Raw genomic sequence first — 12,746 nt, 5'->3', positions numbered from 1 at the left:
ATTCTTCAGCTGATATCAAGCAATGATTTTTATTCTTGTGCCCTAGCTGCTCATATAGGTGTTGGTATCAGTGGACAGGAAGGTATGCAAGCGGTGATGTCCAGTGACTACTCCTTTGCTCAGTTCCGATACCTACAGAGGCTGCTCCTGGTTCATGGTCGCTGGTCCTACATCCGTATGTGCAAGTTCCTCAGTTATTTCTTCTACAAGAACTTTGCTTACACATTGGTGCACTTCTGTTATGCCTTCTTCTGTGGATTTTCAGGGCAGGTACTGTGGATCATTGATAAATTTCATAGTATATTATGGAAAATGGAAATATTGTCATTAACAAGAAAAAAAAAAAAACATACAGTGAATGTTCATGGAGGAGCAATCTAATGCTCTAATCTGAGGATTGTCACTCTGAATTCCTGCTCTTTGTTGTTGCATTTTATTAATGGGCCTGTCTATGCAAATGTAATGTTACACTTGTAACCTTCTTCTTATATGTCCTGGATAACATTGAAGTGGTTCTAAAGTCTCAACCACTTGCCTACTGGGCACTTCTACCCTCTTCCTGCCCAGGCCAATTTTCAGCTTTCAGTGCTGTTGCAATTTGAATGACAATTGCACGGTCATGCAACACTGTACCAAAACAAACATTTTTTTTCACACAAATAGAGCTTTCTTTGGGTGGTATTTAAGTCCTACTGGGTTTTTATTGTTTGCTAAATAAAAAAATAAAGACTGATAATTTTGAAAAAAAACAAAAGCTTTCATAAAATTTTGCAAACAGATAACTTTTCTCCTTCACTGATGTGCACTGATGAAGCTGCTCTTATGGACACTGATAGGCTGCACTGATGGACACTGATGAGAAGGCACTGATGGGCGCTCATAGGCACTCATAGGCAGCACTGTTGGGCACTAATAGGTAACACTAATGAGGAGGCACTGATTGGCAGCACTGGTGGGCACTGTTGGGACTGCACTCATAATCAGGACACTGATAATCAATGCCCTGATTATCAGTATATGTGTCCCTTTTAGAAAAGCCGGTCTCTCTTCTCCTCTCCTAATGCTGTCAGCATTAGTAAAGGAGTGCCAATAACTGACTTCTATTTACATCCGTCATCAGCTGTGCTTGGACACAGTTGATCACGTGGTAAAGAGACGCTGATTGGCTCTTTACCTCAATTTGTGATCAGCAGTGTCCTCCAGACACTGTGATCACAGAGCACACCGCCTGTGCCCTGCATTAGGCGCGATCACAGGAGGCCATTATATGATGGCCTCCCAGAACTTACCGGCCGCTATTCGGCTATAACGTGGTGGGCAAGTGGTTAAAGTGGTTGTAAACCCTTACATACTGTATACCCAGTGAAGTGACTGGGTGATACACAGAGATAAAATAAATCCTTCTACATAAGTTGAACCTGTTTATCTGCAGTCATCTCTTACCTACATCTGTTGAAAGTGTTGAGTTATAAAGCTTGCCTGAGAGTTCACAAAAAAGGGAATGGAGAGCTGAAGTTACACTCTACAGAGCCCTGTGAGGAGAGCTCTGAGAGTTAAGCTGAGGCTGTCAATCAGCTGGAAATCCCTCCTCTGTCACCATTTTTCTCTTGGTGTCAAGGAAACTTGTTAGAAGTGATTTATGTTGATAGCAGAGGAACAAAGCAGCAGACAGAAATTACCTTACTGCTCTTAATTGAGACAAGTACACACTATACAGGGATCAGCTTTGTTCATATTTCATGTTTGAGGTTTACAACCACTATAAGGTTTTTTTACCTTAACCACTTCAATACCGGGCACTTATACACCTTCCTGCCCAGACCAATTTTCAGCTTTCAGCACTGTCGCAGTTTGAATGACAATTGCGCGGTCATACAACACTGTACCCAAACTACATTTTTATCATTTTGTTCCCACAAATAGAGCTTTCTTTTGGTGGTATTTGATCACCTCTGCGGTTTTTATTTTTTGCGAAACAAATAAAAAAAGACCGAAAATTTTGAAAAAAATAAAAGTTTTGCTTTTGTTTTTGTTTAAAAATTTTGTAAATAAGTAAGTTTTCTCTTCCACTGATGGGCACTGATAAGGTGGCACTGACAGGCACTGATAAGGCGGCAGCGATGAGGTGGCACCAATGAGCGGGCACTGACGGGCACTGATATGCGGCACTGATGGGCACTGGTAGGCGGGAACTGATGGGTGGCACCCCGCAACAACGATCGCCGCGATGCGCGCCCCCGGGGGTGTGCAGCAGCTCAATAACCTGAGGACATCATATGACGCCCAGTCAGGATATTGAAAACACTTTGCCGCCGTCATTCTGCTGTATGGCGGGCGGCAAGTGGTTAATGCATTGTATGCATTAAGGTAAAAAAACTTCAGTGCCACAGGATTCCCCACCTACCCCCCTTATACTTAACTGAGTATGATTTCAATTCAGTGCTGTGCCCCAAGAGCTGCCTCTTCCTCCCTCTATGCAGGGCAGATTGACAGCATTAAAATTAATTAAATTAAAATAAAAGCTTTACAATCAAAACAATCCTGGGAAATATTTAAGAAAAATATCAAAGGAAAAAAAAAAACTTAAATTATATAGAAAAGATACGAAATGAAATACAAAACAACTGATATTGCGAAGGCCTTCAAAACATATTATAGCGCATTATATGCAATCAGAAACAAAGAGACACGACAGGAGGAAGAGAGTAGAAAAGCTAAAATACAGGAGTACCTAGCGGAAGCCAATTTACCAAAAATACCACCAGGAAGCGCAGAGTTACTAGCAAGGTCCATTAAGACACGGATGAGCCATTTTGGGGTGGAGGAACTTGACTGGACTGCACAGAGTCCTGACCTCAACCTGATAGAACACCTTTGGGATCAATTAGAACGGAGACTGCGAGCCAGGCCTTCTCATCCAACATCAGTGCCTGACCTCACAATTTTGCTTCTGGAAGAATGGTTAAACATTCCCATAGACACACTCCTAAACCTTGTGGACAGCCTTCCCAGAAGAGTTGAAGCTGTTATAGCTGCAAAGGGTGGGCCAACTCAATATTGAACCCTACAGACTAAGACTGGGATGCCATTAAAGTTCATGTGCGTGTAAAGGCAGGTGTCCCAATACTTTTGGTAATATAGTGTATATAAGAAAAAAGGTGTATACATCAAATTCAGTCTGCATGTCTTAAAAGGTCAATATAATGTAAACGAGAGGTTATAGGGATGGATGGTAGAACATATATAGATTGGTTTCAAGAGGCCCGTTGATTGACTTTTTCATGTTTTTATGCAACAAAGTTTAATTCTTTGTCTTCTACTTCTAGACTGTGTATGATACCCAGTTCATGACTCTCTACAACCTTCTATATGCCAGTCTTCCTGTCATTATTGTTGGCCTGCAGGATCAGGTATGGTATACCACCCACTCAGTTTGCCAAGCACCCTGCAAACTATCTGTTTTTAATAAGCACAGTAGAGGACAGTCTGATCATAACAGAAAATGTATGTCCCATAATGTAAAACCAGCCTAAACTACTGCTACAGGTAAATGTCAGTGTTCAGCTGACCAGAGACACAAGATGAACATGACCCAGTTGACCGCTGGTACAATAGTCTTATGTCAATGGCAGCAATGGCAACAGCCTGCTGACTGCTCCTACTGGGAAAAGTGTTGGACGGGTTGGAAAAGCTTGTTTGTTCACTTTTGTTTCTCACGGGATAAGCCATGCCGAATTTCCGAAATTCCGAATTTAGAATTTCTGAATTTCCAAAATTCCGAATTTCGAATTTCCGAATTGACGAATTTCCGAATTTCGAATTTCCGAAATTACGAATTTACAAAAAATTCAAAATTTTGGAATTTCGGAAATTCAAAATTTGGAAATTTGGAAATTTGAAAATTTGAAAATTCAGACACTCATAAATTCGTGAAATTCATAATTTCATAAATTTAAAAATTCTAAAATTTGGAAATGTGAAAATCCAAGAATAAGAATGAAAATTGGAAAATTCAAAAGAATGAAAATCTGAAAATTTGAAAACCCGAAAATTTAAAATAATAATTAACTAATAATGATTATTAAATTCTAGGTATTGGAATTTCCTTTCAAATTTGGCTGTTAGTGAACGTAACGAGTTACGAATTATCTGAAATAACGAATGCTGTATCTAAACGAATGGAATGTAACAATCTAATAATAATAAATAACAATAATAATAATAAAACCTTTTTACTATTATTATTTATTATTAATTTGTTCCATTTCATTTGTTTAGATGCGGCATTCGTTATTTCGGATAATTCAGATAAATTTGTACTCGTTACGTTCACTAACAGCCAAATTTGAAAGGAAATTCCAATACCTAGAATTTAATAGTTAGTTATTATTTCAAATTTTACTAATTTTCTTTCTTTTTTTCAGATTTTCGGATTGTTGAATTTTTATATTTTGGAAAATCCGAAAATTCGGAAATGTGAAAACTCGGAAATTCGGAAATCAGAAAATTTGGAAATTCAGAAATCTGAAAACTCTAAATTCGGAATTCGGAAATGCGAAAATTCGGAATTCGGAAATTCGAAATTCCGAATTTCCGAAAAAAGCAAAAAAACGAATGAAACGATAACTAACTAATTTTTTGTTAATGCACATGTCTAATAGATTTCAATGGTAAAGTCAAGAGTGGGGATCGGGGAGGAGGAAATATAAAAAGCAGGGCTCGTACAGCCTACCTGGCTGGGCACCCCTCCCCAAAAAAATATCAAATTATATTTTCACTAAAATGCCACAGCCACAATGCTGTGCTTTGCAGCCATGGCATAAATCATACCTTCGTTGAACAAGACCCCTTCAGATGAATAGCGCTGCTCTGCAACCACCTGTCAAATGTTCTCTGAAGTGCAATCCAAATGCTGAAAATTCAGAAAGAAAAGCACATGTGAACGAGCCTGTATTTTTTTTTTTAAATTACTTTTCAGATTTTCTTTTTTATTTATTTATGTATTTATTTATTTATTTTTACTTTTTTTTTTGTAACTGGCCTGTTGGGGAGCTTTGGTGAAATATCAGGGGTCTAAACAGACCTCTGATGTCTCATTTTTTAGACAGAGTAAGGGACTAAAGACAGAGATTCCCCAGTCTCTTTCTCTGCAGCCTCGGCTTCACTGGACAGTTAATGAATGGGAAGTGTTCTGTGCTGAGCGGCTTTCTACTCATTCACAAACTGAAGCAAAGTAAACACCGTTTATTATGCTTCAGTAATGAAAAGACAAAGGAGCGATCAGTACTGATCACTCACTGTGTTAATTCAGAAAAGGAAGTGGCTGGTAAATTACATATTTACCAGACCCTTCCCCTGCTCTCCATCCTGAAGCTATCCCTGTATGCTGGCAGGAAAGGAAAGGAGCCAGCAGCGTTGCGGGGGGGAGGGGGGCACACAGGGGCACAAACAGTGGGTGGAAGGGGCAGATACTAGAACCAATCCCCCCCTGCAGCGTAGCCAAAGGGAGAAGGCTGGCAGCATTGCAGGGGTATCCACAAGAATCACAATGCAGTACAGCTGGCCCTCCTGCTTGGCAGGTGCCCCCCCCCCCTTTTGAACTGATGGTGCCTTGGCCTGGTAGAGGAGGGATGGCCGTACTGCCTTATCAACAGCCCTGATAACAAGATCAGTTTTGTGAGGAGGTTATCAAATGGTCCAAGGAGAGAGATACAAAGAGTGAAATAAAGTGGACCAGGGAAAAAGCCTTGGGATACCCCAACAGAAAGAGGAAGAGATAGAGTGGTTCTTGACACTGAAGCTGTATAAGCATTTTCCAGATGTTTTGTAGCTTATTACATGGATTTTCAAAGAAAACTGCTGAGTTTTTGTAAATATGCTATCAGCCCTTATAAAACACGTTTGAGAAAACACTCAAGGAACACTTGTAAAGGCTTTAAAGCTTTCTCCGCAGGATCTCTGGCCCCAAAAAACTGGCAGTTGTAGAGGAATGCATAGCGTTGCATGGCACATCTGACTGTGGAACATTACATGTCACATAAACTTTAATCATGATCTTGACTGTCTTGCACTATCATCCACATTGGCGCAGTAGTGGCATCTTCCTGTTCAAATCTGTTAACTTCAGCAATTTGGAACATTCCACAAATCAGTGTTTTGTGCACCAAATGTTTGGTGCACAATCAATAGTATATCAGGCCTCATGTCTCTTTGATTAAGCCTAAAACTCAAGATAATGTCTAGAAATGTGCAATTCGTTTCGTTGTTAATTCATTTTTTAACAAATTTTGACAAATTAGTTAATTTGGAAATATCTGAATTAACAAAAACAAATGTTTCCAAATATTTGTAAATTCGAATATTCGAAAATTCGTAAATTTGTAGATTCGTAAATTCGAAAATACGTAAATTCGAAAATTCGAACATTTGGAAAATCAGAAATTCGAAAATTAGAACTAAAATTCAAAAGAACAAAAATCCGAAAATAAGAATGAAAATCTGAAAACCCGAAAATTCAAAAATCTGAAATAATAACTAACTAACAATAACTTAACTATTACTAACTAATAAATTATAGGTATTGCAATTTCCTTTCAAATTTGGCTGTTAGTGAATGTAACGAATAAGAATTTATCTGAAGTTACGAATTATCTGAAATTATGAATGCCGTATCTAAACAAATGGAACGTAACAAATTAATAATAATAAATAACAATAATAATAATTATAAACTTTTTATTATTATTATTATTATTTATTATTAATTTTGTTCTGTTTCATTTGTTTAGATGCGGCATTCGTTATTTTGGATAATTCGTAACTTCGGATAAATTCGTATTCGTTACGTTCACTAACAGCCAAATTTGAAAGGAAATTCTAATACCTAGAATTTAAAAGTTAGTTATTATTAGTTAGTTAGCTATTCTTTCGAATTTTCGTATTTTCGTTTTTTCGAATTTTTGGATTTTCTTTCTTATTTACGGATTTTCGAATTTCCAAATTTTAGAATTTCTGCATTTCCAGATTTTCGGATTTTCAAATTTACAAATTTAGGAATTTACAATTTTCCGGATTTTAGAATTTTTAAATTTATGCATTTTCACATTTACGAATTTTTATCATGACAAATGACCTGAAAAAACAGAAAAACAAAAAAAAAACAAATGAAACGAAAACGAATAAAGTTTTCGGCAGTGCACATGTCTAATAATGTAAATATCCACCACAATTGAAATACAGTGGGTATAGAAAAGAATCAGACTCCACCTATTAAAAAAAGAGTAATTTCTGTACCTGATTGGATGTTTGAAGCAGGCTTCACTTTTCTCCTCCACATGCTCCTTGGCCATTATGGGACAGTACAGCTGTCGATTATATAATCAGAAGTAACTGCTGCCAGTCATCCCTTTGTGTCTGATTTTCAGCTTGAGCTACTGAGCTCTGTAAACATTCCTTTTTTTTGCAGAAAGACAGATGAGGATAGAAAATATTTTTTTGCTATTTTAAAATACCAGACTAAAGAAAAAAAATATATATATATGTAATTTCTATTTTTTAGTCCTCACCATGATAAAGAAAATGTAAACAAAGTTACTGTAAATAACTGTATTTTCACTTTAACATATTAACAGTTTTTAGGCTTGCATGTGTTGCCAATGTTTAAGACACATATTATTGTATCTTCTCTCTGTACCTAAGGATGTCAATGACAAGGTGAGCATGCAGTGCCCATGCCTCTACATTCCGGGACAGAAAGGTCAGCTGTTCAACTACTGGAAGTTCTTCCTAACTCTGCTCCATGGCACTGTGACATCTGTTGTCATCTTCTTTATCCCATATGGAGCTTTCTGGCAAATGGTAAAACAGGATGGACAAGTGAACTCGGACTATCAGACATTTGCCTTCACCACTGCCACTACCCTTATTATCATTGTAAATTTCCAGGTAAGTTTATTTTAGCATGGAGCAGGAACATAAGTGGGCCCAAGAAAAACTTTTCTTACCAAAGACATAGTGGGATCCTAGACAAGACCCCCCAATGAAGGTGGCATGGAAGAGAATTTGTATTTTTTTTCCTGGCAATTTTGTAACTCGTACAACAGCTGTGACACCACTTTCCCCGTTAGAGTTATTGAATACAGCAGTGATCACCTCCCTGCCCACAGCATGCTGATCAGACATAAAAGGGGCATCATTACCCAGATAAGGTGTCACCTTGCTCTCTCCTCCTTCTGGCATGTTCATTTTTTGAACGTGCACATCAGTGGCGACCCAGCCATTAGGGGCGCCGCCCCCCTAATCCATGCACCCAGCCCCTAATCTCCTTGCAGGGCGCCGGACGCATGGATTTCAAGCCATGATGATACAAAATTAAATTATATACATGATAGAAGTCAAATAACAGTGAGTACGTGAAAGCTGCCCCTCACATTCACAGTCCAAGTGCTGCTGTACAGGGGACTATAGGAGTCTAATATCAAGACAGATTCAGGTACTTATGCTAATTATATGTAAACTAGAGTTACTAGAGTGAAGAAGGATCAAAACTCCTGACAGTATTTTTATTGCTGTCTGTGCCTACCTGTGACATCCACACCCTCCATTCCTTGTATGGGTGTCACAGGGACAGGAATTGAAAGAAAATCTTAGACAGAAATAAAAATCTGAAAAACATGTTAACGTAAAACTATAGGCAAAACTTTTTTTTTTCATTTTGGATAGAGTAAGGGAGGGTTATAACCCCTGACAGATTTGTTTTCGCCATCTGTGTTCTATTGCGAAGATTTCCCTTCACTTCCTGTCCCATAGCTAAACAGGAAGTTGGAGGAAATTCCTGCAAATTAAGGGAATTAGAAGATTTTCCCTCTATTACTTTTCTGGGGACAACCCGAAATATGGGATTCTCTTTTACTTTCAATGATAATGGTAAACAGGACAAGAGAGGGTGGATCTTCTTAATGGGGACACAGACAGCAATAAAAACTGACAGGTTTTCTAATCCCTCCCCACTCTATCCAAAACAAAAAAAAGTTTTGCCTTTAGTTATGTGTAAACAAATGTGTAACGCCAAAAAATTATTGAATAAAAACCAAACAGTATAGAGTGAAAAGCAAGTCCAAATACATAAATAAAGTCCTCCAAGAAAGACTTGTGCACAAAATCCATTAAAAGGATGAACCTTTAGTAGAAAAGTCTGGTGCAAAAAGAAAAACATAAAAAAAAAAAAAGCAAAAAGAAACATCAATAACACCTCTTGGAGTGAAAATAGGAGATCCAACAAAGTGCTCCGAGGTCAGCCACCATGTCCCAGTGAAATGCACACTTACCAGAAATGATGGCTGCCATTACAGCAGCATGCACGCATTGGATATGTGTCTATCATCCAGTAACACTTCTCATCAGGGTATGGCTATGATAAATAATAAGTGATCCTCATAGTGTAGTAACTTTATTAACTTTATCAAGTGGTCCCTATTGGACGAAACATGTCAAGGAGGAGACACTAGTGCTGACGTCACGCCACTGCTTGATTCTGGGTCGACAGCGGCTTCCAATGTAAGGATTTTACGTTATTATTTTGTTTATATGTGTCTATGCAACCTTAATAAAGTTAATACACTATGAGGAAATACACTAATTGAAATTTGCGTTGAATTTTACATCAAATTCCATTTGAATCCGAACTGTAACCATATTTCTGAAATCAAAGACTGTGTGTGTTATTAGTACCATTTTGAAATAATGCTGTTTTTGTTAAGCTAAAGGTGATTTAAAGAGTCGTTTATAATCATTTAAAGAAGATTTTTCAATCTATTACTATAAAATGGAAGAGTTCCACGCTAACCGGGAACCATGGGTTAATTATAGCACAGTGAACAGGAGTACATACTGTAGTTTCCTTTACCATGAAGGGAGACCCCATGCAGCCCCCCCCATTCTTTTCTCTTTTTTTTCTCTTTCTCTCCATATTTGTTGGTTAAATGTTTATTGATTGTAAAAAGAAAAATGAATAAACAAAGATTATACAAAAAAAATAAAAAATAAGATTTTTCTTTTGTTTGTTCACTTTGCCGCATTCGAATAAAAAAAAATATAACATTTTTGATTCGAAATTTATCGATTCGAACGTTTCGAATAAAAAAAAAAAAATCGAAAAAAAAATTCTCAAAGAAGACCTAAAACAAATTCCGAATAAGAATTAATTGCATTAACCAAATTTAACTAAATGCAAACACAGTAAAACCTTGTTTTGAGAGCATTTTGCAAGACCAGCAAAATGTTTTCATACATTTTGACTTGATAAACAAGCGATGTATTGATATACAAGTAGCGTCAAGTCACAACTGAGTATAAATAAAAGAGAGGTGCCTCTAAGTGTAGCAATATGGTTATATGTAGCACCCTGAAGTTTAGGCAGGGTTGCTCCCAAATTTGTAAGTAAGTGAACCTCGGGCCAAATGTGTAAAACCTAAAAAACTAAAACTAAAAAATCTGCTCCCCAAATCTAGTGAATGACTAGGCAATGTGAAGTAAGTGGATAGGGGGCGCTGAGTGAACGCTGCATGAGTGCTAACAATCAATACATATACATATATGGTGAATCAATGATGATACAAAATTAAATTACATACATGATAGAAGTCAAATAACAGTGAGTACGTGAAAGCTGGATAAACCAATTTGGTGATTGTGAAAAATGACCAATATCAAAGATAAAAAGTTCATATGTTGAACGGCAACTTAGTGGTTCAAAACAGTTCAGAAGTGCACAGACAGTCCCTCACCACTTGACAACAATCCAGATCACCCAATGTGCTCTAATGGAAAACCCACTCACCAGATTTCCATGACCTCTTTAACTAAAAAGAAGGTCTGGGATCGCTAGGTAAGTAACTGGAACAAGTAGACTGAAGATAGATCCGTTAGCTTCTGTATTTTTGCTTTTCTCTCCAACACGGTTACCCATGGGGGATAGAAGACAAAGGAGGACCAATAGCGTAATATTGTTTTATTAGAAGATGCCAAAAATGAATAACAGTAATCTGCTTACATTAAATGGTTTTTACCCGCAATGAATGTTGGTGGACCCACCCACGCTGGATAGTCGGCGTGCGTTCCACGCTTGCTGAGAGACAAACCGGAAGCTGGGACCCGGAAGTGACGTCACTGTAAGGCGCCTTGACATACCCTCGTAATCTTACGTCATCAGAAAGCATGCTTCTTGATTAAAGAGGTCATGGAAATCTGGTGAGCAGGTTTTCCATTAGAGCACATTGGGGGATCTGGATTGTTGTCAAGTGGTGAAGGACTGTCTATGCACTTCTGAACTGTTTTAAACCACTAAGTTGCCGTTCAACATATGAACTTTTTATATTGGTCATTTTTCACAAGCACCAAATTTGTTTATCCAGCTTTCACGTACTCACTGTTATTTGACTTCTATCAGCTCCTAAATTTACCTGCCAGGTATAGTAGCCTTGGCCAATTGCTAGGGATCAATTGATTTCATCCTAACTCTGGAATTGCTGCACTTCTCTCTTCTATCACTAGGTGGCCGGGTACCTGGTGGCATTAGATAAGACAAGGGCGATGCAAGGACAGATTAGGAGTATATGGGGTGTCTCAGCCAATGAGCAAGAGTTTTCTTGGGCCCCTTAGCCTGCTGGGAGAACCTATATATTTGGGTGGAGTCAGGTGATCAGTGTTCTGTGCCACCTGGATGGCTGTCTGGGTGGTTGTTTGTTTGGCTGCCCGGGCTGCTAGGCCGGAGTTTGGGCCTATCCTGGGCACATCTGGCTGCTGGGCTGTCTGAAGGCCTATCCAGAAGCAAGAGAGCAGCGTAGGGTTGGGACTGCGGCTTGCAGTCCAACCAGAAGTGACGGTTGTGAGAAAACCTGTTGTGGTCGGAGGAAGAGGGGAAGCTGTCATCACTAAGAGACCAACGACCTTAATACCAGGGACTAGTCTAGTGAGAGAGACTGTGAGCTCAGTGGGTCGAGAATCTACAAGAAGTTATTGTAAAGGGAGTAAAGGAGTTTGTTACAACTTAGGAACTGTTAGGAACTGTTCAAAAGACTGTTGCCGTAGGAGACAGTGCTCCTACACATGTAGATGCGGTGTCTTGCTGGATGACTTTCCCTGCATGGCTGTCTACCTGTAGAAGTCTACCAATTAACATTGCAACTACCTAAGGGTGTCCTGGCCCTAACCCTCTCTCCCACAGTTCTGTTCAAGAGAAAAATAAATCTCTTTGCATTCAAGAAGTGTCTGGTGCCCATGCCTTGTAACCCACTCTATATAAAAGGATGTCAGCTGTCCCTGGGTCTGGAGGTTCTCATTAGGCTAAAGGAGGCCTAGGACCTCACTACAGTTATATTTAATGAAGGTACAATATTTAGCAACTCACATGGTTGATGATTAAAACAGGCACATCTAAGTATGCAGGCATCCGGTGTAAAGCTGTCCTCCGCACCGCCATCGATGTCATCCCTTCCACTCTGCGCTCCACGAGCGATTCAAGCCTCGCTTTCAGATCGCTGCAGGGTAGTCTTCCCGGTCACGATTGCAGACTGACAGCGGTGAGAGCCGGCGGTGAGGAGGATGGTCTATGTGGACAGCTTTACCCCGGATGCCTGCATACTTAGATGTGCCTGTTTTAATCATCAACCATGTGTGTTGCTAAATGTTGTACCTTCAATAAATGTAACCGTATTGCTACACTTAGAGGCGCCTCTCTTCTCTTTTTT

General features: G+C 38.8%; 1 protein-coding gene across 1 annotated transcript in view; it reads left to right on the top strand.

Moving 5' to 3' along the window:
* The window catches only part of LOC141132194 (phospholipid-transporting ATPase IC-like), a 151,614-nt gene that overhangs the window by 123,308 nt on the left and 15,560 nt on the right, over positions 1 to 12,746 (top strand). The window contains exons 23-25 of the mRNA XM_073620313.1: positions 47 to 270; positions 3,327 to 3,410; positions 7,699 to 7,944. Of these exons, the coding sequence (XP_073476414.1) occupies positions 47 to 270; positions 3,327 to 3,410; positions 7,699 to 7,944 (554 nt within the window). The remainder of the gene's footprint in view (positions 1 to 46; positions 271 to 3,326; positions 3,411 to 7,698; positions 7,945 to 12,746) is intronic.

The sequence above is a fragment of the Aquarana catesbeiana genome, linkage group LG01, assembly GCF_042186555.1.
Source record: "Aquarana catesbeiana isolate 2022-GZ linkage group LG01, ASM4218655v1, whole genome shotgun sequence".
Taxonomy (NCBI): Eukaryota; Metazoa; Chordata; class Amphibia; order Anura; family Ranidae; genus Aquarana; species Aquarana catesbeiana.
This window is presented reverse-complemented; position numbering and strand designations above follow the sequence as displayed.